This window comes from Orycteropus afer, unplaced genomic scaffold, assembly GCF_000298275.1.
Source record: "Orycteropus afer afer isolate SDZICR_OR568_19922 unplaced genomic scaffold, OryAfe1.0 scaffold00039, whole genome shotgun sequence".
Classification (NCBI taxonomy): Eukaryota; Metazoa; Chordata; class Mammalia; order Tubulidentata; family Orycteropodidae; genus Orycteropus; species Orycteropus afer.
Genome location: NW_006921626.1, coordinates 9351189 through 9375397, shown reverse-complemented (window position 1 = coordinate 9375397; position 24209 = coordinate 9351189). Strand labels below are relative to the sequence as shown.

Sequence of the window (24209 nt, the reverse complement as noted above, 5' to 3'; positions counted from 1 at the left end):
GTGACTTGGGCAAAACCAGGCAGGAGAGATTTTCTTCCTCTGATCCCAACTCCCAGACAGGTGGAGAAGCCACAAGAGGCCCTGGGTTCCAATAGCATTTTTCAGTTACATGGTCTTAAAATAAAAAGTTCTCCATCATTCCCATTTCACAGATGAGTATATAAAAGCTTATAGTTGAAAATCACAGGGGAGCATCGAGGCAAGTGGATGTGCTGGGAGAAGAGAGTGCCCAAGCTCTGTGGCACTAAAAGACCCCTGGCTTATTGGGTAAAACATCAAGAAATAATGACTGTTGGATGACCCCTGGAAGTTGGACCTTCTTCTCTGTTACACCCCTTTCCAAAATGTCAGTGGTTGCCAATGCCAAGTGCTAAAGCTGGTTCAGTCAGATATTTAAGACCTTCCATGATCTGGCTCCATCTTACCTTTCTGACTACACTTTAAAGTCCCCCTCTAGGCACATGGTCCCACAGATGACTTCTAATTTACATTATTAAATCTTTATTATGCTTTGTAGCATTACTCACAATAGCAAAAGGATGGAAACAACTTAAGTGCACACCAATGGATTAATGGATAAATAAAATGTGGTATATGCATACAGTGGAATACTATGCAACTATAAAGGAGCTCTGGTGGTGCAGTACCTAAGGCATTTGACTGTTGACCAGAAGACTGGTGGTTCAAACCCACCAGTCACTCAGTAGAAGGAAGATGGGGCAATCTACTTCTGTAAAGATTTACGACCTTGGAAACAAAATGGGGATTGCTATGAGTCAGAAATGACTCGATGGTAGTGAGACACAACTATAAAGAATAATGATGAGTTCTCAAAATATAATGTGTATGAATCTGGAGGACATTATGAAACAAGTCACTTTTCAGATAAATAACAGATTCATTCATGAAATAACCAATATCACCCATGAGTATAGTGCTCCTTTAAAAAATCATCTATAGGAGAACAAACAGTCAAAATTTACCTGAAAGCAAAGATGAGACTATAAGAAGGAAGGGAAATTAGATGAATGGAAATGGAACAACCATAATGGAAATAATGATAATGTTGGTAAATTGTAAAAAATGTAACCAATTTCACTGAACAATATGTATAGAATTTGTAAACAGGAACCTAATTTGCTATGTAAACTTTCACTAAAAACACAATAGAATATAATAAAAAACTCTTTGTTATGCATCAGCCTCTAGCGCTCTGAGCTTTACATGAATTACTTCATTTCACCCTCACAACCTTCTGAGGTAGGTACTACTATTATCTCCCATGTTTTGGATGAGGAAACTCAGGCTTGAAGAGGACAGTGATCTATCAAAGTGAAAGAGCTAATAATGTTAAGTGGTAGAGCCAAGAGTCTACCCTGTGACTGCGAGATGCCCACTTCTTACTCTTAACCCTGACATTGATAGTTGTGTATTGATTCATTATGTGCCTTGTTTGGCTCTGTGTAGAGACACATAGGCCTACGAGGACCATCCTGCCCTGTGGAGATGAAAGGTGGGACACTGGATGCTCAGCTCAGTCTATGTGCTCTGTGCTAGCCAAAGTGGTAGCCATAAGCCACATGTGGTTATTTAAATTAAAATTAAGTTAAAAATTCAGATCCTCAGTTGCATTAATCACATTTCAAGTGTTTCAAAGCCGCATGTGACCAGTAGCTACTTTACTAGACAATGCAAATATAGAACATTTCTATCCTTGCCCTGGAGAAGGATATCATGCTGGTAAAGTGGAGAGTCAGAGAAAAAGGGGAAGACCTTCAATAAGATGGACTGACACAGTGGCTACAACAATGGACTCACGCATAGCAAGCATTGTGAGGATGGTGCAGGGAGCAGTCAGTGTTTCGTTTTATTGTACAATGGGTCACTATGAGTTGAAATCAACTCAATGGCACCTAACAACAACATATTGTGAAAAAGTTCTAGTGGACAGCACTGATCTGCAATCTTCCTTGATATGCACCTGCTGTCAGGTTATTAGCTCTTTCACTTTGGTAGATCACGGTCCTCTTCAGCCAGAGGTGGTGTTGACCATCCTCAGCATGGGCTCCACCATTCACAGTATGTCTGGCCAGGATCTATCAGAGCCCCCAGAACACAGGCCCTTCATCTCTGAAACGCTCATGAGGGGCCTCTCTAGGCCAACACTGTTGGTTGACTGATGCTGAGCCAGGCTCCATAAACCTTGAAAGGCAGTCATTACGTTCACAAATAGTTGAGCTCAACTTGAATGTGTGAAAATGCAGGGGAAGTTAACAGATTTTAGAGTCACAGAATGTGAAAGTAGTGGAGAATTAGGAAAATATGATCCAACCCTCCCATCTCAGAGATGAGATGAGTGAAGACATATAGGACCATGGCCTCCCTCATAGCCACAGAAAGCTACTGGAAAAGCGTAGAAAGTACCTGGATAAGCAGAAAGTCACCCTGATCCACAGGCCCATGGGTAGGAATCTGGGACCCTCAAAAGACCTCCTTAGTACCTGTCTTGGTTCTCTAGTATTGCTATAACAGAAACACCACAAAAGGATGGCTCTAATAAACAGGAATTTATTCACTTACAGTTTAGGAGGCTAGAAGTCCAAATTCAGAGTGCCAACTCTAGGGTCTAGGTGAAGGCCCCTCAACCTTGGGCTTCAGCCTCTTGTTCCAGACCCACTGGCACTGGAGGCTTCTCTTTAACTTAGATAGCTGCTGGCTGCTGAGCCTAATGAACCCAAGGTCAGTGGGTGAAATGACACAATCCCGAGATTGGCAGGCAACACAGCAGGCCACTAGTTCAAGTCCAGAAACAATCCCAAGATCAGCAGGCAACATGGCAGGCCACTGAGATGAAGACTCGGCCAAATGCAAGATCCAGATGTGCCAAAAGCTAGAGACCTTCTTCAAAGCTTCCCCATATATACTGGAAGCAGGCCACACCTGAAGGCAACTAATTAGCTGCTCACAGCAGATTCCATCATGGAGTTGTTTCCAATATCATCATGGGGAATTTGTGGCCTACCATGTTGCCTGCCAATCTTGGGATTGTGTCATTTTACTTGTTTAGCTTGAGTTCATCAGCCTCAGCACCCAGGAGCTTTGTGAGTCAGAAAAAAGCCTCTAGCTCTAGTCAGCCTGAAATAGGAGGCAGAGCTGAAGCCCAAGGTGGACGGACCTTCACCCAGCCCCTAGAGCTGGCAGTCAAAACCACGGCCCAGCCAAGTTGACACACTACCTTAACTGCCACATTCCACCCCTTGTCAGCTTGGTACCTCTACAGATCTTCTTCATTGGGTAGCCTGATTCTCCTAGTCCATTTGAGTGGTAACTTCACCCCCTTAGTATGGCAGGCCCTGTTCTCCTGCCCCTTGGGTATGACAGCCTGCCTCCTCACAAAGGTATACCTGATACCTAAAAAGGTATCAAATATGGCCCCATCCCACTGGCACTCGTATATGGCAGCCCCACACTCCAGAACTGAGTTGGTTAAGAACTGACTTTTTGAAACCTAGGAAGCTGTGTGGTAGTTTCACCCCCCAGAGGCCATGGTCCTACTCTTTGAGACTGAAGCAGCTCTGCTTCTGATTTCCTTGGTCTTTCAGCTTCTGCCAATGAATGTCCAAAGGGAACCCACTCTACCAAGAAGCTTTCTGCCCAAAGGCACTCAGCTTTCTTGCTCTGTGAGCTGGCAAGCCTGCTGCTCTGTCTCACGCCAGTCTCTTCTACCACTTAGTGCCTGAAGGAAACCTACCCTGCCAGGAAACCTGCCCAAAGGCATTCCGTTTTCTCATTCCATGGGCTGGTAAGCCTGTTGCTCTGCCTCGTGCCAATCTCTTGGCTCTGCTGCCTCTACCTCTCTGCCATTACCATGGTCTCAGCACAGGGATCTCCAGTCCACTCCTCTTCCACATTTTAGGTATCTGTTAGAGTAGAACCCCATTCTCAGTACCAAATTCTGTTTTGGTTTCTAGTGCTGCTATAACAGACATACCACAAGTGGATGGCTTCAACAAACAGTAATTTATTCTCTTCAGTTGTCCAAATTCAGAGTGCCAGCTCTAGGGGCTGCCAAGGCCCCTCCACCTTGGGCTTCAGCTTTGCTTCCTGTTCTAGGCTGATTAGAGCTAGAGGCTTTTTCTGATTCATGAAGCTGCTGGGTGCTGAGGCCGATGAACTCAAGATCAACAGGTAAAATGGCACAATCCCAAATTTAGCAGGCAATATGGCAGGCCACTAGTTCAAGTCCAGGAACAATCCCAAGGTCAGTAGGCAACATGGCAGGTCACTGAGATGGAGACTTGGGTCAAAGGCAAGATCCAGATGTGCCAAAAGCTAGAGACTTTTCTCAAAGCTTCCCTATAGACACTGGAAGCAGGTCACACTCAAAGGCAACTAATTAGCTGCTCACAGCAGATTCCATCATGGAGTTGATTCTAATCTAATCATGGGAAATAACTGCATCCAATGCCCCCGCTTCAAAACCACAGCCCAGCCAAGTTGACACACAACCTTAACTGCCACAGCACCTGTGACTTCAATAGGATGGGTATGGGACAGTAGGGAATTTCTCAGAGAGGGAGAGATTCGTTTCTCAGGAATCTGAGGAAGAAGAAACCTCAATATGTCAAGGTGGAGGAGGGCAGCCAGGCTAGGACAGGGGCCTCTGGGCAAAACAGCAAGCTCTATGGTTCATCCTGCCCTGTTAATGAATCTGTCTTAGACAAGCAGGGGAGGGGAGCTGGGAGCATGGGCAGCAGTCACTGGGGAGAAAGCTGTGAAAGGGCATGCATAATTAACCAGATGAGAAGCTGAGAGGAAACCATGAATCAGAAGTACCTTACATCTGCCCCAAGAGATTGGTGGGCCACTTCCGGGTGGTGAGGGTGGCACCAGGACTGGTGGTAAATGATTGTTTTTAAGAAAGAGAAAAAAAAAAGGGATTTTCTTTCTCCATGAAACCAGCCAACGCCTATTTTCTAGTCTTTTCCCCCACCCCCAACTATTTGCGTCATTTTAAAAAAAGATACTTGTAAACTTCCACAAAGGGGAATGCTACAAAATACTGGACAAGTACTCTCAAAACTGTCAAGGTCATCAAAAACAAGGAAAGCCTGAGAAACTGTCACAGCCAAGAAGAGCCTAAGGAGATATGACATCAAAATATAATGTGGTGTCCTGAATGGGGTCGTGGCACAGAAAAAGGAGATCTGGTAATACTTAAGGGAATTTGAATAAAGTATGGATTTTAGTTAATAATAAAAGTCCCTGGGCAGCGCAAATGGTATGTGCTCAACTACTTATTAGCTTAAAGGTTGGTGATTTGAACCCAGCCAACAGAAGGCTGGGCAATCTACTTCCGTAGTGATACTGCCTTGGCAACCCAAGGAAGGGTTGCTATGAGTCGGGTCTGACTCGATGGCACATAACAACAACAACAACAATAACAGTACCATAAGGAGCTCTGGTGGCACAGTGGTTAAGGCATTCAGAGGCTCACCAAAAGGTCGGTGGTTAGCCACTAGCCATGCCATGGGAGAAAGATGTGGTAGTCTGTTTCCATAAACATTTACCCTCTTGGAAACCCTATGGGACAGTTGAACTCTGTCCCATAGGGTTGCTATAAGTTGGAACCACCTTGACGGCAATGTTTTTTTTGTTGCTGTTGTTAACAGTACCATGGAAGAAAAAGCCTGACCATTGGCTTCCGTAAGGATTACAGCCAAGAAAGGCCTACAGAGCAATATCTACTCTGTAACACATGGGGTCACCTTGAGCCAGAACAGACCCGCAGGAAATGTTTTTTTTTGTTTTTTTTTTTTAGTTAATAATAATGTGTCAATATTGGTTCATTAAGTGTAAAAAATGTACCGTAGCAATGTAAAATGTTAATAGGGGAAACTGGGTATGAGGTATATGGAAACTCACTGTGTGATCCTTCTCAATTCTTTTTATAAATCTAAAACTATTACAGAAAATAAAGTGTGTTAAAATAAAAATGGACACCTACTATTTTAAAAATTGAAGGGTGTGCAGCTGTCCCCTTTATGCTTATTGTTGTTGTTATGTGCCGTCGAGTCGGACCCGACTCATGGTGACCCCTCCTTGGGTTTCCGAGGCAGTATCACTATGGATGTAGATTGCCCCATCTTCCTTCCAAGGAGTGGCTGGTGGGTTTGAACTGCCAGCCTTCTGGTTATTTCTCTTTGCTAAGTGCTACGATCTTGTGTTTACCCAGTCACCAAAATTGCCCTTCCCCCTTCTTGGTACTTCCATCCTTAGATTATGAGTTAGGGGAACAAAGCTGTGCCTTCCAAACTAGCTTTATTTCCTTTTCCTTCTCTTCCCTTTTGTTCCCCATTCTCCTTCCTGTCTTCTACGATTTGGCAGAGCCCTTTTACAAAGCTAGACTCACTAACAATCCTGGCCTCTTTTCTATAGTTCACCAAGATTAATGTCACTTTTCATCACAGCTGTGGAGAGTATTATCATTATTCTCATTTTACAGAAGAGGAAACTGAGGTTGAGTAACTTGTCCAAAGCCACACAGGCTAGTAATCAGTGGAGAAAGCAGGGACTGGAAACTAGATGTGTTTTTCCCCAGGTCTGCCCTCTTCCCTTATCAACTTCCTATTGAGCTGAGCTGTAGGGAAAGGTAGCCTGCAGCCCAACAGCTCTAGCTGGTGTTCCTAGGGGCCTGCATGACTCTGTGAGAATAGAGGTAGGGTGACACACTTCTGAGGGAGCCCTGAGAACATTAGCTGGGTTACAATGAAATGGAGCTGGTTGCTTCCACAGTTTTGACAGTGATGGCAGCCTCAGGCTCTCCCTCAGGGAGCTGGAGCCTGCAGGGTACCCTGATTTGTGTCTTGTAGGTGCTGGTATCTGTGAGCTGTGAGGGGTTGTGGGATGGGGGGGTAGTTGTGGAAAAAGCTCAGCAGTAGCCCAGTGAGTCATTCTAAATGGCAATCACCTGTAAGAGTATGGTGGCTTCTAATAATTACAGAGCCATATTTAGCTGCTGGCCTCACGGAGGGCTGGCCCAGCAGTACTCAGCCTGGACTGCAGCCCCTCCTTCAGATGAGCAGATTTTTCTGGGTTGAGTTGATTCCTAGCATAGCCAGATTCTGCTCTGTAGCTGGCTCATTGCCAGAGGAGTTTTGCAGACATGGTTTGAATTACCTTGTTGAAGCCTCAAAGCTGTGCTTTCTGTGAGAGAGGGTGGGAGTTCATGAATAAACCATGGTTGGGCAGCACAGTCGAGACTGGCAGGCAGTTGGGAAATGTACAGGCCCAAGGATATCACCCACCCAGGTTCACCAGGTAAACTGAGTGGAAGCCAATTAGGTCTAGAAAGTGAATTTTGTTTTGAGAATTTTGCCTACATGTTCTTCAGCTCAGCCTTTTGGTAAATCAGAGGGAGAATGGGCTATGAAAAGAATAGAGGATTTTAAATTGGATCAGGGTTCATTTCTTTGGCAATTATTAGCTATGTGGCTTTTCATGTGACCTCCCCTATCTGTGCCTTGGATTTTCTTATCTGGCTAGACAGACAGATAGATAGAGGGACAAATAGATAAAGATAGCTGCTGTTGAGTCGGCTGCGACTCATGGTGACCTTACACACAACATGAAGTTGCCTGATTCTATATCATCCTCATGATCGCTGGCATATTTGAGTCCATTGTTGTAGCAATTGTGCCAATCTATCTCACTGTGGGTCTCTCTCACCCTTGGCAACCCTCTGCTTTGCCAAACATGATGTCTTCCTCCAGTGACTGATCTCTCCTGATGTGTCCAAAGCAAGCGAGTTGGACAATGTTCTATTGTGTTTCATAAGGTTTTCATTAGCTGATTATCAAAAGTAGGTCACCAGGCTTTTCTTTAGTTTAGTCTGGAAGCTCCACTGAAAGCTGTCCACCATGGGTGACCCCGCTGGTATCTGAAATACCAGTGGCATAGCTTCTAGCATCACAGCAACAGGTAAGTCAGCAGAGTACCACGAACTGACAGATAGGTGGTCGGAGCACAAAGACTGCTATCCTAGGCATTCGTGAGCTGAAATGGATGTTTTTGGCCATTTTTGAATCAGACAACCATATAATCTACTGTGCCAGGAAGGACAAATTGAAGGTGAATGGTGGCATTCATCGTCACAAATGATGTTTCAAGATCTATCCTGAAATACAATGCTGTCAGTGATAGAATAATATCCATACACCTACACGGAAAGCCAGTTAATATTACTATTATTCAAATTTACACATCAACCACCAAAGCCAAAGATGAGGAAATTGAAGATTTTTACCAACTTCTGCAGTCTGAAATTGACCAAACATGCAATCAAGATGTGTTGATTATCACTGGTGACTGGAATGCAAAAGTTGGAAACAAACAAGAATCACCAGTAGTTGGAAAATTTGGCCTTAGAGATAGAAATAATGCTGGAGATCACATGATAGAATTTTGCAAGACCAATGATTTATTCACTGCAAATACCTTTTTTCAGCAACACAAATGGTGGCTATACATATGGACTTCACCAGGTGGAGTACACAGGAATCAGATTGACTACATCTGTGACAAGAGGTGATAGAGAAGCTCAGTATCTTCAGCCAAAACAAAATTGTGGAACTCACCATCAACTGCTCATTTGCAAGTTCAAGTTGAAGTTGAAGACAATTAAAACAAGTCCAAAATATGACCTTGATTATATCCCTTTTGAATTTAGAGATTATTTAAAGAATAGATTTGATGCATTGAGCCCCATTGACTGAAAACCAGAGGAATTATGGGATGACATCAAGAACATCATCCATGAAGAAAGCAAAAGGTCACTAAAAAGACAGGAAAGGAAGAAAAGACCAAAATGGATGTCAGAAGAGACTCTGAAAGTTGCCCTTGAATGGAGAGTAGCTAAAGCAAATGGCAGAATTGACAGGATAAAAGAGCTAAACAGAAGATTTCAAAGAGCAGCTTGAGAAGACAAAGTCAATTATTATAATGAAATGTGCAAAGACATGGAGTTGGAAAGCCAAAAGGGAGGAACACACTTGGCATTTCTCAAGCTGAAAGAACTGAAGAGGAAATTTAAGCCTCAAGTTGCAATATTGAAATATTCTATGGGCAATATATTGAATGATGCAGGAAACATCAAAAGAAGATGGAAGGAATACACGGAGTCACTGTACCAAAAAGAATTTGTTGATGTTCATCCATTTCAGGAGGTGGCATATGATCAAGAACCAACGGTATTAAAGGAAGAAGTTGAAGCTGCACTGAAGCAAAAACAAGGCTCCAGGAATTAACGGGATACTCATTGAGACATTTCAACAAATGGATGCTGTGCTGGAGGCACTCACTCATCTATGCCAAGAAATTTGGAAGACAGCTACCTGGGCAACTGACTGGAAGAGATCCATATTTGTACCCATTCCAAAGAAAGGTGATCCCAAAGAATGTGGAAATTATCAAACAATATCATTAATATCACATGCAAGTAAAACCTTACTGAAGATAATTCAAAAATGATTAAAGCGGTATATTGACAGAGAACTTCCAGAAATGCAAGTTGGATTCAGAAGAGAACGTGGAATGAGGGATATCATTGCTGCTGTCAGATAGATCTTGGCTTAAAGCAAAGAATACCAGAAAGATGTTTACTCGTGTTTTATTGACTATGCAAAGGCATTCGATTTTGTGGATCATAACGAATTATGGATAACATTGAGAAGAATGGGAATTCCACAACACTTAATTGTGCTCATGAGGAACTTGTACATAGACCAGGAGGCTGTTATTCAAACAGAACAAGGGGACACTGCATTGTTTAAAATCAAGAAGGTAGTGTGTCAGGGTTGTATCCTTTCATCATATTTATTCAATCTGTATTCTGAACAGATAATCCAAGAAGCTGGACTATATGAAGAAGAACATGGCATCAGGATTGGAGGAAGACTCATTAACAACCTGCATTATGCAGATGACATAACTTTGCTTGCTGAAAGTAAGGATGACTTGAAACACTTACTGATGAAAATTGAAGACTACAGTCTGCAGTATGGATTACACCTCAATATAAAGAAAACAAAAATCCTCACAATGGGACCAATAAGCAGCATCATGACAAATGGAGAAAAGACTGAAGTTGTCAAAGACTTCATATTACTTGATTCTACAATCAACACCAATGGAAGCAGCAGTCAAGATATCAGACATCGTATAGCATTGGGCAAATCTGCTGCAAAGGACCTCTTTCGAGTGCTGAAGAGCAAAGATGTTTCACTGAAGACTAAGGTGTGCTTGACACAAGCCATGGTATTTTCAATCACCTTATATGCATGTGAGAGCTGGACACTGAAAAAGGAAGACTGAAGAAGAGTTGATGCTTTTGAGTTGTGGTGCTGGCAAAGAATGCTGAAAGTGCCATGGACTGCTAAAAGAACTAACAAACCTGTCCTGGAAGAAGTACAGCCGGAATGCTCCTCAGGAGTAAGAATGGCTAGACTTCATCTCACCTACTTTGGTCATGTTGTAAGAAGGGACCGTTCCCTGGAGAAGGATATCATGCTTGGCAAAGTGAAGGGACAATGAAAAAGGGGAAGGCCCTCAATGAGATGGATTGACACAATGTCTGCATCGATGGGCTCAGGTATAGCAAAGATCATGGGGCTGGCACAGGACTGGGCAGTGTTTCATTCTTCTGTACATGAGGTTGCTATGAGTCAGAGACAACTCAATGACACCTAACAACAATAACAAAGGTGGTGGGAGTTAAAATAATACTTCAGAATTGTGGTGATTACATGAGATAATACAACAAAAACTGCTCTGCAAATTATAACATTATGCAAGTGTCAGGTGCTATTCCCATCCCATCTGGGAAATAAAGATGGCCTCTTTGTGGCACTCGACCCCTCTAACACAAGGTCTCCACTCAGTTCCAGGCATAAGGAAAGGCTTTAGAATGGCTTAATACCACATCCTGGAGGATCCTGTGGTTTCCTCATTCACTCTCCCTCCCCACATTTTTAGGAGAGACTGAGGTCCCAGAAGTGAGATGACCTGCCCAGGCTCTTTTACTTCTGGCCACATGGCTGGCTGTTTCTGTCAAAGCCCTTGCTCTGATGCTTCTGTATATGTCTTGTGTAGTGAAGTTTGTGTGTCAACTTGGCTGGGCCTGGTTGAGTGGCCGGGCAGCTGGATGTAGTATTGCCCATGATGAGACTGGTAATCAACTCCATGGTGAAATCTACTGTGAGCAGCTGACTAGCTGCCTTAAGGATGTGGTCTGCTTCCCACACATAAGAAACAGCTTTGGGAATGGTCTCTAGCCTATGGCACGCTTGGACCCTGCATGTAGCCATCATTGTTCAGCAGCCTGCCATCCTTTGCTGACCCTGGGACTTTCAAGAGACTTGAATAAATGGCCTGCCGTGTGGTTTGGTAACATCGGGACTGTGCCTTTTTACTTGTCAACCTTGGATCTGTCAGCCTCAGCAGCCAGCAGCTGAGTGAAGAAAAGCCTCCAGCTTTGGTGGGCCAGGTGCAGGAGGCAGAACTGCAACCCAAGGTCACCCAGCCCCTAGAGCCTGGCACTTTGAACTTGGACGTAAAGCCTCCAAATTGTAAGAATAAACTCCTGTTTGTTAAAGCCATCCTATTTGTGGTATATTCTTGTCAGAGTGGTACTAGGTAACCAGAATATGTTGGGACTTGGTAATATCACCACCACATGACCACCCCGTGCCCAGATGCCGGAATCAGGGTGAGAGTTCAGCAAACCATGTCAAAGACTGTAACCAGAATCCTCCAAAAGAAAAAGCCAAGAGAACAAAATGGCGAGCATGGTGTGAAAACCCTTAGAAATAATACACCAGTTACTGAGAAAACATTAAAAGGCCTAAAGAAGATCTCGCTTTTATTTTGGTGCATACAGAGGGCGCTATTCCCCCAGGAATGTAAGCTCTGCCAGTCTCTCTAAATGGTGTGGAAATATTTAAACAGGACTTAAATTGCATTTTTGTTACTTGGAATTTGCCTCTTAAGACGTTGTTCAACTTTGAAGTAGATGCTTAGTACTGGTGTGACATGCAGTTCAGGTGTGGTATTTCTGGCATTCAGTCCACATGTGGTGATCAGTCCAAGTGTGATGTTTAGTCCAGGTATGCTATCTAGTATAGACATGGTAGCTGCTGCTGTTTGGATTCTCTAAAGCCCCCAGGTTTGGTCGAGGTCTCCATCAACTTTCAGCCCCATCAACTTGTGTTTTCTCTAACCAATGGATTTTCCCAGAGCATCTGCCTTAGGTGCCCAGAGACTTCCTGCTATCTTTCTTTGGGGGACAGCAGGGGGTATAAGAGACAGGAAGGTAGGAATGGGGAGGCATGTTCTCCACGGGTAAGAACGTGCTCCGGCATCTCAGGAATCTGCATGGAGCCTGAGCTCAGACCAGCTGGGTTTTGCCACCCAGTGCTGGGTCACTCTGCCTCAGAAGCCTTTCCTGTGGGTTCCCAGGGTGCCTATCCTAATGACTCACAGCCAACTCGACAACCCTCAAGAGTTGAAATTTTCCCTAGGCCCCTCTAGGGAGTCTAGCTTGGGCCTAAGTGTACAGGCCCTGGGATCCAAATGACTACATTTGTATACCAGGCCTCACTTCAGTTTGGGCATCTTAAGCTAGTTACTCTCTCAGACCTCAACAACCTTATCTATAAAATGGGAATAACCATAGTACTTTGGTTTTTGCAAGGATAGCTTAGTGTCTAGCACATAGTAAACACTCAACAAATACTAGTTACTATTATTATGAGTAACCTCTGCTAAGTGGGCAAGGAGAGGAGGTACAGTTCAAGTTTATCAATTTTGTTACTTGTTTGGGGAGCCAGTTGAAGTTGACAGCAGGAAACAAGTTTTTGGTTTATTACAGCAAATTACCTGCTCATGCAATTATAGGCTTATATTTATTATCACTAAAAAAGCAAGTAGATTTCTAAATAATGGTCATAGGCCCACTGTCGGGACTTCACAGTAACCTTGGGAGCATTCACACTAAAGTTGGAGGAGTTTGGGTTCAGATACTCAATGAGCACTGTAAACTCACTGCCACTGAGTCAATTTCAACTCACAGCGACCCTACAGAGTAGAACTGCCCTATAGGGTTTTCAAAGCTGTAAATCTTTATGGAAGCAGACTGCTTCATCTTTCTGTGAAGCAGCTAGTGGGTTCAAACTGCCTTTCTTTTGGTTAGCAACCAAATGCTTTAACCACTGGGCCACCAGAGCTCCTAAGAAGCACTATATCTAGAAACAAATCAGAATGCAGCTTCAGAGGGCAAAGTTTCAGACACTCACGATTTAGGTACTCCAGTTGATTTTAAGTAAATGAGCATTACAACGGCCTTTACAACAATAACCCAGCTTCCCCTGTTGTGATACCATGGTGACTTTGCTTTGCAAACACTGAGAACTCTTTGGTACTCTGACTTCCTCTCAGCAGCAAGCATTTAGGTTTCCTCTTCATTCACAGTGAGTCACTGTCCCCTGTCCCTGGAGCTCAGAAGATGATGTCTTAGTGCCAAAGGAGTCCCCCACTTGGCCCTCAGCCCAGACTATGTTTCATGAGCCACTTAGTATTGGCCCCAGGGAGTACAGAGACCAAGGGTAGCTAAAATCCAGAAGCCCCTTGGTCCTTCCCATGGTTGCACCTTTGTCACTTCAGCAGCAAGCCCAGTGTCAATGGCATACCAGTTATCACTTGCCATTGGGTCAAATGATTTATGGCAACCCCATGTGTGTCAGCGTAGAACTGTGCTCCACAGGGTTTCCAATGGCTGGTTTTTCAGAAGATCACCAGGCCTTTCTTCTGAAGCACCCCTGAGTGGACTCAAACCTCCAATCTTTTGGCGAGCAGCTGAGTTCATTTACCCCTTTACACTACCCAGGGGACACAGAAGTCCTCAATCTGAGTGCCTCAGCTTGGGGCTTGGCGTGGAACTGCTGCCTCAGTGGACAGGAAATTCCAAGGAGCTCAGAGGGCTTCAGGAAATGGAACTTGCCAAGTTTCTTGTGAAGGAGGCAAAGACACTGCTTGTCCCTCACCCTTCTTCCCACCACCTTGGAGACAAGACCCCACAACTTGCTCTGATCCCATCACTTACTTACCCAAGGCGCCTTGGCAGATATCTGTGCGGGTAGCTCCTCCAACAATGAACTGGGGATCAGCGCAGATCTCCTGGGGACAAGACCCACAAAGTGCTGTCAGCTCACAGATGCTCTTTTGCAGTCAGGATGCCTTGGTTTCCAAGGAGTGCACCACACCCTTTCCCTATCCTCTGTCAGAGTTCTACGCTGTGGTGTCCTTGGTGTCCTGCCCTGACCCCCCACCCATGGGCCCTGATGGCAGGTGGGGATGCTCCAGACTGAGAAGGGCAGTACTTAGACCACAGACACTGCAAGCTGTCTATAGCCTCCTTCTGTCCAGACCCCCATGATGTGGACCCACCCCACTTGCCGCACTTACACCCTCTCTTCTGTTCCTGCACACAAGTGGTTTTGCTAGTATGTAATTCTTCTTCTTCCCATTCTGCTCCCCACCTTCCACATCTTACTTGTTATCACAGAGTTAATTCTGACTCATAGCGACCCTATAGGACAGAGTAGAACAGCTCCATAGAGTTTCCTAGGCTGTAATCTTTATGGAAGCACTGCTCCATCTTTCTCCCATGGAGCAGCTAGTGTGTTCAAACCACCAACCTTTCAGTTAGCAGCTAAGTGCTTAACCACTGCATCACTAGGGGTCTTCTTCCACATCTTGCTGTATCTCAAAGCTCACTCCCACCTCCTTCATAGTCCAGTCCTAACTCACACCCTTGACTCAGATTCCCAGAGTAGTTGTAACTCTGCAGTTTAGTCCTTAATTGTGGACTGTCACAGGATGTTCATGGGTCTTGTCTTTCTAACTTGTATACACTTGTTGAGGGCAGAGGGATGTTGTTGTTGCCATTGAGTCAGTCTCTGACACCATACACAATGGAACAAAATGCTGCCTGGTCCTGCACCATCCCCATGATCAGTTATGGACTGGACTTTTATGATCTATAGGGTTTACAAGAGCTCACTTTTTGGAAATAAATTGCCAGGCCTTTCTTCCTACTCTAACTTTTTCTGGAACCTCCACTTAAACCTGTTCATCATCATAGCAAAACACAGCCTACACTGACAGACAGGCAGTGGCTGTACATGAGTTGCATTGGCTGAGAATTGGGCTGGGTCTCCTGCGTGAAAGGAGTGAATTCTACCTGAACCACCAATGCTCCCTGAATTCTTCCATAGGGCCTAATGATACCCAGAGCATCCACATATTGTGTAACTCCTACAAACCATACAGGAGCTCTGGTGGCCCAGTGCTTAAGACATTTGACTGATAACCAGAAGGTTGGCAGTTCAAACCCACCAGCCACTCTGTGGAAGAAAGATAGGGCAATCTACTTCCGTAAAGACTTACCACCTCGGTACACAAAAACATTGTTTTACATCCTGCTTTGGTGAGTAGCAACTGGGATCTTAAAAGCTTGCAAGCAGCCATCTAGATGCAATGATGAGTCTGTCCTCAATCTGAGCAAGGAAGAATGAGGAAAACCAAAAATGAATGGAAACAACTAGTCCACGGGACTGGCAGACCATGAGACCAGAAGAACTACATGGTACCCAGTTACCACTGTCAACCACTCAAAGGGGGATTGGTGCATGAGATCCTGGATAGAGTAGGAGAACAATGTGGAACAAAAGTCAAAATCATAAAAAAAAAGACCAGATTTGCTGGTCTGATAGAGCCTGGTAAGACCCTGAGACTACGGCCCCTACCTTCTAGCCAAATAATAGACAAGCACATGGGCTGAACATTTTCATCAGATAGATACACTACCTGGAGCGATCAATTGTGGAAAAACAGAAAGACAGTGTTTGCACAGGGAGACAGCTCGGGGGCAGGAGTGCATAGGATGGAAAGACACATGGAAGAGGTAACTATGCGGAAGAAGTGAGAAGACAGCTATTACATTGTGGGGAATTGCAGTCAATGTCATGAGACAAAATGTGTATGAACTGCTGTATGGAAAATGAATTTGCTCTGTAAACTTTCACCCAAATCACAATAAAAATTAAAAAACAAAGATTTACTGCCTTAGAAACTCAATGAGCATTCCTATGAGTTGGAAATTGACTCGATGGCAGTGAGTTGGCATAGCATACAGTGTGCTTGGTACTTTATGTCATGTTCCTCTCAGGAACACAAAATGGGCATTATTCCCATTTCACAGATGAGGAAATGAGCTCAGGGAGGAAAAGCAATGTGTTCACAGTTACACAGCTCATAAGTGTGAACTTACTGGTCTTGACACTAAAGCACACACTCTTTCCAACTCCTGGGCTGCCTCTAATTGATTCCTAACAAGTCTCCAAATGTGTTAAAACCTCAGGGGTGATGGTCCCACAAGAAGCCCCATGGAAGCCAGCCTGAACAGTGCTAGCCTGGGCCCTCTTTGCGGCCTTTACTAAGCGTTTCCTGATTCTTAAGCGCCCCACCCCACAGCCACAGAGGAAGTCAGGCTTAAATCTGGGCTTCTCTTGCCTTGGTTTGTATGAGTTGCTCTTACATCTCACATTTGCTCTGAGCGCTGCAGATGGGTGCCACCACCCCATGTCCCTCTGCAAGCCCCTTTCTGTCCAGCAGGAGAGTCCTAGTGCCCGTGTCTGCTCTGGCTTATGCTACAGAAGGCCTTCCTGAACCCTGGTCTGCAGCAGACATTCCTACCCTACCTCTGCATTGTCTGTCTCCCTGCTTAGGTCAGTGGGTTTTGGGGATGGTGAGACAATGAGAATGTTTTTTTACAAATGAAGTCCCCTTTGCCAAGCAAGCCCTGCCAGTCAAGCACTTATCCAGCTGGTAGAATAGATGGGCCTTGGTGCTCACAGCCTCTTTAGTATGATCATATTGGTAAATTTTCAGTGTGTCAGGCACTCACCCCAGAAGGATTTTTCTATTGTTTCAGAAATGTTCTCATGCCTTTGGCAGCCTCTCCAGATAGTCAAAGTTCAGAGTGGCATGCAGAGGTGCTACAGCAAGCAGAATGTTGTGCATTGCATGTAGGGCAATGTATTAAATATAGGACAGTCAGAGGAAAGGGGCTGAGGGTTTGGGATTCAGAAAGCCTGGGTTTAAATGCTGCCTCTGCCACTTGTTATATAGGCTTTATTAAGTCTAGTGATGTTATGTAACCTCGTTAAGCCTCAGTTTCTTCACCTGTATAATTGTGACAATGATGAAGTGTACCTACCACACAAAGTTGTTTTGAGGTTAAAATAGATAACTATGTAAAATGCATTGGTAAGCACTCCAAAAATGTTACCTGTTATTATTAGTACTATAATAATTACTGAATAATAACTACTGAACTTGGAAGTGCAGTTTTGAGGCAGAGTTCAGTCAGCTGAATATACTTATGTCATAAACCTCTCAGAGGCTTGGTTCTTTCAGGGGGAAAATGAGGAATAACAATACCTGTCCTTGCTCCTCCCCCACCTGTCTGTCAGTTTATCCTGCTGTTCAGGCTTTGCATTTTGCTATGAAACAAAAGCTATGCTGCTGGTATTTCAACTATCAGCAGGGTCACTGATGGTGATCAAGTTTCAGCAGACCTTCCAGGCTAGGACATACTAGGAAGAAAGGCCTGATCTACTTCTGAAAATTAGCCAGTGAAACCCCTATAGATCACAATAGGATATTGTTCAATATAGTGGTGGAAGATGAGTCTCCCCAAGTTGGAAGGCACTCAAAACACAGTGGCTGTAACAATGGACTTGAGCTTACCAATGACCATGAAGATGGCAAAGGACTGGGTAAGGTTTTCATTCTGTTGTACATGAGACCATCGAGAGTTGGTGCCGACTAGGTGGCAACTAACACCAAGAAGCCCTTGCTCGTACCTGCCTGGGTGCTCAGTGAGGTGTGCCATCCTTGGATCAGCTTTCTCCTCACTGTGCCCCCTGCACTAGTCCTTGGCCTCACCATGACTTCAGCCATTTTCTGCTTCATCTCCCTACAGCTACTCTCACCAGTGTTGTGAAACCCCATGCCCATGAGATACCATTCCCTCTCTGAGGAAGAGCAGTCCCTCCTCTAGCCAGCATGGCTAACATGCTCCCCTTCCCTTTCAGGACCCCATATGCTCACTCCTCAGACTCTGCTTCCTGACCATCTCCTCTCTGCCTTTATCTTTAACCCCTTCCTTTCTGGGGGCTCAGCATAGAATACACTCATACTGTTCTCATCAAGCCCCAGGTCCTACTCTACTTAACCATTTTCTGTCTCTCTTTCGACAGGCACACTTCTTTAATTAGCTGATCACATTCTTCATTACCTAGTTCTTTGGACTAGATTGATTCCTTAGTCTACTGCAATCTGGCTTCTTACCACCACTTTTGTACTGAAATTGCTCTGCTCAAGTCATCAATGACTTGTCACTATCCAAACCTAATGCTTGAGAAAGGGTTCTAAACACACGTGAGCTAGTAACAGTTTCAGCTCCACCACCCACACCTCTTTAACTCTGAGTAGGTATTTAACCTTTCCAAGCCTCAATTTCTTCAACTGCTGAATGCCCCACACCAAGCAGAGACCCTGAAATGTCTCTGAATCTCTATTCTCAATTTATCCATCTGGAAATCCCACTGGCAACTCCACTTATTGGGTTACCTTTCTGTCTCTCATCACTAGGCTTCAGTCTTCAGAAGCAAAAATTACGTATATTGTGCCCAGTATCTAGTATGTGTTCAATAAATGCTCACTGAATGAAGGAAAGAATAGTGAATGAGTGCATTAATTCACTTTGTAAGCTGAAAAGTAAGTACTTACAAATGTAAGGTGAAAACATTCTCTTGCTTGTGTATCACTTTCACAGCATAACTTCATTTGGGGCTCATACCAATCCTATGTTCATCCATTCATTCACTCACTGCACAAATAGTTGTCAGTTTTGTCTACTGATGTAGCCTGAGCATTCAGGACAGTGTTTGGCATTTAGTAGTTGTTCTTGTTGTTAGGTGCTGTTGAGTGGGTTTGGACTAATACTGACCCTATGGACAAGAGAACCAAACACTGCCTTGTCTTGCACCACCCTCACAATCGTTGCTATGTTTAAGCCTACTGTTGCAGGCACTGTGTCAATCCATTTTGTAAAGGATTCCTCTTTTTCACTGACTCTCTTCCTTACCAAGTATGATGGCCTTCTCCAGAGGCTGATCTCTCCTGATAAGATGTCCAAAGTATGTGAGACAAAATCTTGCTATCCTTGCTTCTAAGGAACCATCTGACTGTATTTCTTCCAAGACAGATTGGCTCATTTTTCTGGCAATCCATGGTATTTTTTATATTTTTTGCCAACACCATAAATCAAAGGCATAAATTTTTTGCTGGTCTTCCTTATTCATTGTCCATCTCTCACATGTATGTAGCGACTGAATATATCATGGCTTGGGTCAGACATACCTTAGTTCTCAAAGTGACATCTTTGCTTCTGAACAATTTAAAGAAATCTTTTGCAGCAAATTTGCCCAATGCAATACATCCTTTGATTTCTTGACTGCTCCTTCTATGGCTGTTGATTCTGGATCCTAGTAAAATGAAGTCCTTGACAACTTCATTCTTTTCTCTCTTTATTGTGATGTTGCTTACTGGTCCAGTTTGAGGATTTTTCTTTCATTATGTTGAGGTGTAATCCATACTAAAGGCTGTAGTCTTTGGTCCTCATCAGTAAGTGCTTCAAGTTCTCTTTACTTTCTGCAGCTAAGGTTGTGTCATCTGCATATCACAAGCTGTTAATGAGTCTTCCGCCAGTCCTGATGTTCTTCATACAGCTTCTCAGATTATGTGTTCATCATACAGATTGAATAAGTATGGTGAAAGGATACAATCCTGACATATACCTTTCCTGATTTTAAACCAAGCAATATCCCCTTATTTGGTTTGAATGGCTGCCTCTTGTTCTATGTACAGGTTCCACATGAACACAATTAAGTGTTCTGGAATTCCCATTCTTTGCAATTTTGTCCGTAATTTATGATCCACACAGTTCAATGCCTCTGCATAATTAGTAAAACACAGGTAAACATCTTTCTGCTATTTTCTGCTTTCAGCCTAGATATGTCTGACTTCAGCAATGATATTCCTCATTCCACACCCTCTTCTGAATCCAGCTTGAGTTTCTGGCAGTTCCCTGTCAATGTATTATGGCAACCATTTTTGAATTATCTTCAGCAAGATTTTACTTGCATGTGATATTAATGATATTGTTCAGCAACTTCTGCATTTTATTGGATCACCTTTCTTTGGAATGGGCACAAATATGGATCTCTTCCAGTTAGTTGCATATAATGCACATAGCAGGCACTCAAGAAATATTATTGAATAAATGAATGAATGAATACTATAAAGTGGCCATAACTATGGTTGGTACTGGGGATATACTGGTAAATAATATGTACATGGTCCTTGCTGTTCAGTAGGAAGGAGAAATATTTATACATAATTACATATTTGTATGTAATTATACTTATAAATTGTGAAAATGCTATGAAGGAAATTAGCAGGGTACAGCAATACAGATAACAAGATGGGAAAGGGCTGCAAACAATGGTCAGGAAAGACCTCTTGGGGAAGGGATATTTAACTAAGTTCCAAAAAATGAGAGTGAGTCAACTCCTGACAATCAGGGAAGAGCAGCCAGGCAGGTGAGAGAACCTGAGGCTTAAAGAACTGGACATGCTAGAGAAACTGCAAGAAGGCCACAGTGATTGGACCTGATGAGCAAGAGAAGAGGAAAGTGTTTTGGCACCACTCCCTGTTTTAGATGAAGAACTGGTGGCATAGAGAGGTTAAATGACTCACTGAGAGTCACTTAACAGATTAGCAAGAATGAGCACCCCCTTGCACTAGTCCTGGCCTAGGGCAGTCCCTACCTTACTGCTGTTGGCTTGACCTGGGAGGCTCAGAGAAGTGGAGGCAGGGCAGGAATGCTCCTGTTCCTAATAGAAATTTAAAAGTTGGGCTTATCACGAAACCTCATTCTGTGTGGAAGGGGAGCTCCCTGAGGTGTCCCATAGAGAAGGGAAGGAGCTAGCAGTAGAACTTGTCCCAAAGTCAGCCAGGGAACTGAAGACTGAGCCTCTGTGGGCAGGATAAGGGAGCTTGGAGGTTCCCCAGGTGAGGATTCTGGGGCAATAGAAAAATGATGACAAACTTGCTCCTTGCAACATCCCCCCCTCATATCCTTTGTTGATCATCAGTGTAAATATTACAGGGAAGATTCACTAGCTCCCACTTGAAAAATAAACAAGAAAGTCTGACAAATCTAACCACTGTGACTGCATGAGACAACACGTAGTTATAAACGAACCAACTTCTGGCCTACTCCCTCCCTGAAGCGGACAGAACTTAGAGACTGACTTTTCCTTGTTAGATATTAATCTCTCACTCTTCGCTTCTCTCAAACCCTCGTCTTCACCTCTCCCAATAAGTTTTCCTCAGAGCCCCTAGTGTCACCGGAGTTTTTGTTAAATCCGAAGGTGGCTCTCTGGGTGGGCCTATTGTTGGGGTTGAAGGTAATGAGCCGCCTCACCCGGCCTGTGAACCTCTGCAGGATGTAGAGTGCGTATCCCTGGAAGCCTAGGCTACCCCCAGGGGGCTTCTTCTACGCTCTCTGCACCGATTAACGGGCTCCGCAGCGCGGAGGGAGTCTCAGGTTGACCGCTGTCTGCCTGCACTCCGCCAGCGATTTCGCGCTGGCCGCTGCTGGACGCGGCGCCTCCGGGACAAAAGCTGCACCTTCCCGCACCCCGCCCAGCCCACAGCATCGTCCGCACTTCCTACCGTGGGTCTCTTCCACTCGATGCCCCGAGTTTTGCTGGAGTAGGGTCCCAACTCTTTAAAGCCCAGCGAAGAGGGGAGGGCGGGGAAGGAAGGGTCCTGGAAGAGCGTGCCGGCTTCCAAGCATTCGTCCCGCAGCGCCTCGTAGTCTTGGTTGAGGTACTTGACGGCCCTCTCGTGCGATCCCAACCCATCGGCCGCCTCCCGGTCCTTCACCAGCTTGGCTGCGATCCCCGCCATGCTACCGGTCTGCACTGCTGGCCTGCAAGGGAGCGTCGGAGGGACGGCTCGGTTTGGCTCGTTTCGCTGGGAAAGGCAAGGTCAGGCCCGGGCGCACTGCAACGGGGCTGCGGAGCGGCGGCTGCGGCGATGATTCATGCAACTGGGGAGCTCTCGGCCGCCGGGCTGGGTGTGGCCTTGGAGCTCCCGGCCTGCTCGGCGGCGGCCTGGGACGCTGCGGGCCAAGCGGCCCCGAGAGCGCTGGCCAAGCGGCGGGCCGCGAGGCCTGTCCTGCCACCTGCCGACGGCTTCCGGGATAGCATGGGTCGGGACGTCGCGGAGCTCTCGGACGTCGGGGATGGAAAAGGTGTGGCTCAAACCAGGCTGATTGCCAGCCCCTGAGGAGGAAGGCTGGGCGAAACTTGAGACTGGAGCAATTGTGACTCTCCAGGGAGGGCCCTATGAGTCAGTAGAAGATCACGAAATGGATCGAGAAGAGTAGACTAGCTACCATTAATTGGGCCCCTACTTTGTACCAGATGACTGTACTAACGGCTTTACATACGTTGTCCCGTTTAATACTTGGACAACTCTATGAAGAAGGTGCTGGTATTGTCCCCATTCTACAGATGAGAAAACTGAGCAGCGAGGAGGTTAAAGGACATTACCTAAAGTCTCACAAACAGTAACAGGAGGAACAGAGATTCCAAGACACCAAAAAACAAAACAAGACAAACTAATCCCGTTGCCATGGAGTTGATTCTGATTCACGGAAAGCCCACGTGTTAGAGAGTAGAACTGTGACATAGGGTTTTCTTGGCTATAATCTTAACCAAAGCAGATCACCAGGTCTTTCTTCCGTGGTGCCACCGGGTGGGCGACCTTTAAGGCTAACTTTCAGTCACAAACTGCTTGTGCTACCCAAGGACTTCCAAGGCAGGAAGGGCTGTGCTTATTATAATGATGATGATACACTGTTATTGGTCAGCTACTTGATCACAGATAGGGTGGCCAGATTAAAGTAAATGGAACACTACAGCAACCCAATTCTGATATGACTGCTAAAGGCCCAACCCTTCAGGAATGAAATTTTGGGTCACCCCACCAGGCAAAGAACCATGACTAGCTGAGGTGCTTGCTGAGGGCAAAGAGAATACGGAAAGGGTGGTGGAAGAAGGTGAATACAAACTAACTACGACCATATGACCAGTTGCAAAAACAAGGACTTTGATTGTATTTCTTCCTTGTATGTGTGCATCAAATATTTTTGTTTTCTTCACTTCTAAAATATAAGATGTAAACAGGTCCAATGCATTTTCAGTTGTATCCCTGTTAGTTGTATGATGTGAGGCACAAATATGACTTTACGACTGTCTATTTAGAGATTATGTGTGTTTTAAGGACAAGTGTATAGGTGCCGAGATGACAAAGGATGGACTATGATAGTTAAGGTTGTGTGTAAAGTTAGCTGGGCCATGATTCTCAGTGGTTTAGCAGTTATAATGTTGTTGTTGTTGTTAGGTGCTGTTGAGTCGTCTCTGACTCATAACAACCTTATGACAATAGAACAAAACACTGCCTCATTCTGTGCCACCCTCATGATCTCCACTATACCTGAGCCCATTGTTGCAGCCACTGTGTCAATCCATCTTGTTGAGGGCCTTCCCCTTTTTCTTTGACTTCACTTTACCAAGCATGACATCCTTCTCCAGGGAGTGGTTCCTTCTGACAACATGACCAAAGTAGGTCAGACGAAGTTTGGCCATTCTCGCTTCCAAGGAGCATTCCAGCTGCACTTCTTCCAGCAAAGATGTGTTAGTTCTTTTAGCAGTCCATGGTACTCTCAGTATTCTTCACCAACACCACAGCTCAAAAGCATCAACTCTTCTTCGGTCTTCTTTATTCATTGTCCAGCTCTCACATATGTAAGAGGCAATTGAAAATACCATGGCTTGCTTGGGTTAGGTGCACCTTAGTCTTCAAGGATACATCTTCACTCTTCATCACTTGAAAGAGGTTTTTTTTGTAGCAGACTTGCCCAATGCAATACATCCTTTGATTTCTTGACTGCT

General features: G+C 44.7%; 1 protein-coding gene across 1 annotated transcript in view; it reads right to left on the bottom strand.

The window, feature by feature from the left end:
- CAPN2 (calpain 2) overlaps positions 1 to 22158 on the bottom strand; it is an 87195-nt gene extending 65037 nt beyond the window's left edge. Inside the window, exons 1-2 of the mRNA XM_007936957.2 lie at positions 21922 to 22158; positions 14160 to 14229 (exon numbers count right to left, since the gene is read on the bottom strand). Of these exons, the coding sequence (XP_007935148.1) occupies positions 14160 to 14229; positions 21922 to 22158 (307 nt within the window). The remainder of the gene's footprint in view (positions 1 to 14159; positions 14230 to 21921) is intronic.
- Between the last annotated feature and the right edge of the window lie 2051 nt (positions 22159 to 24209).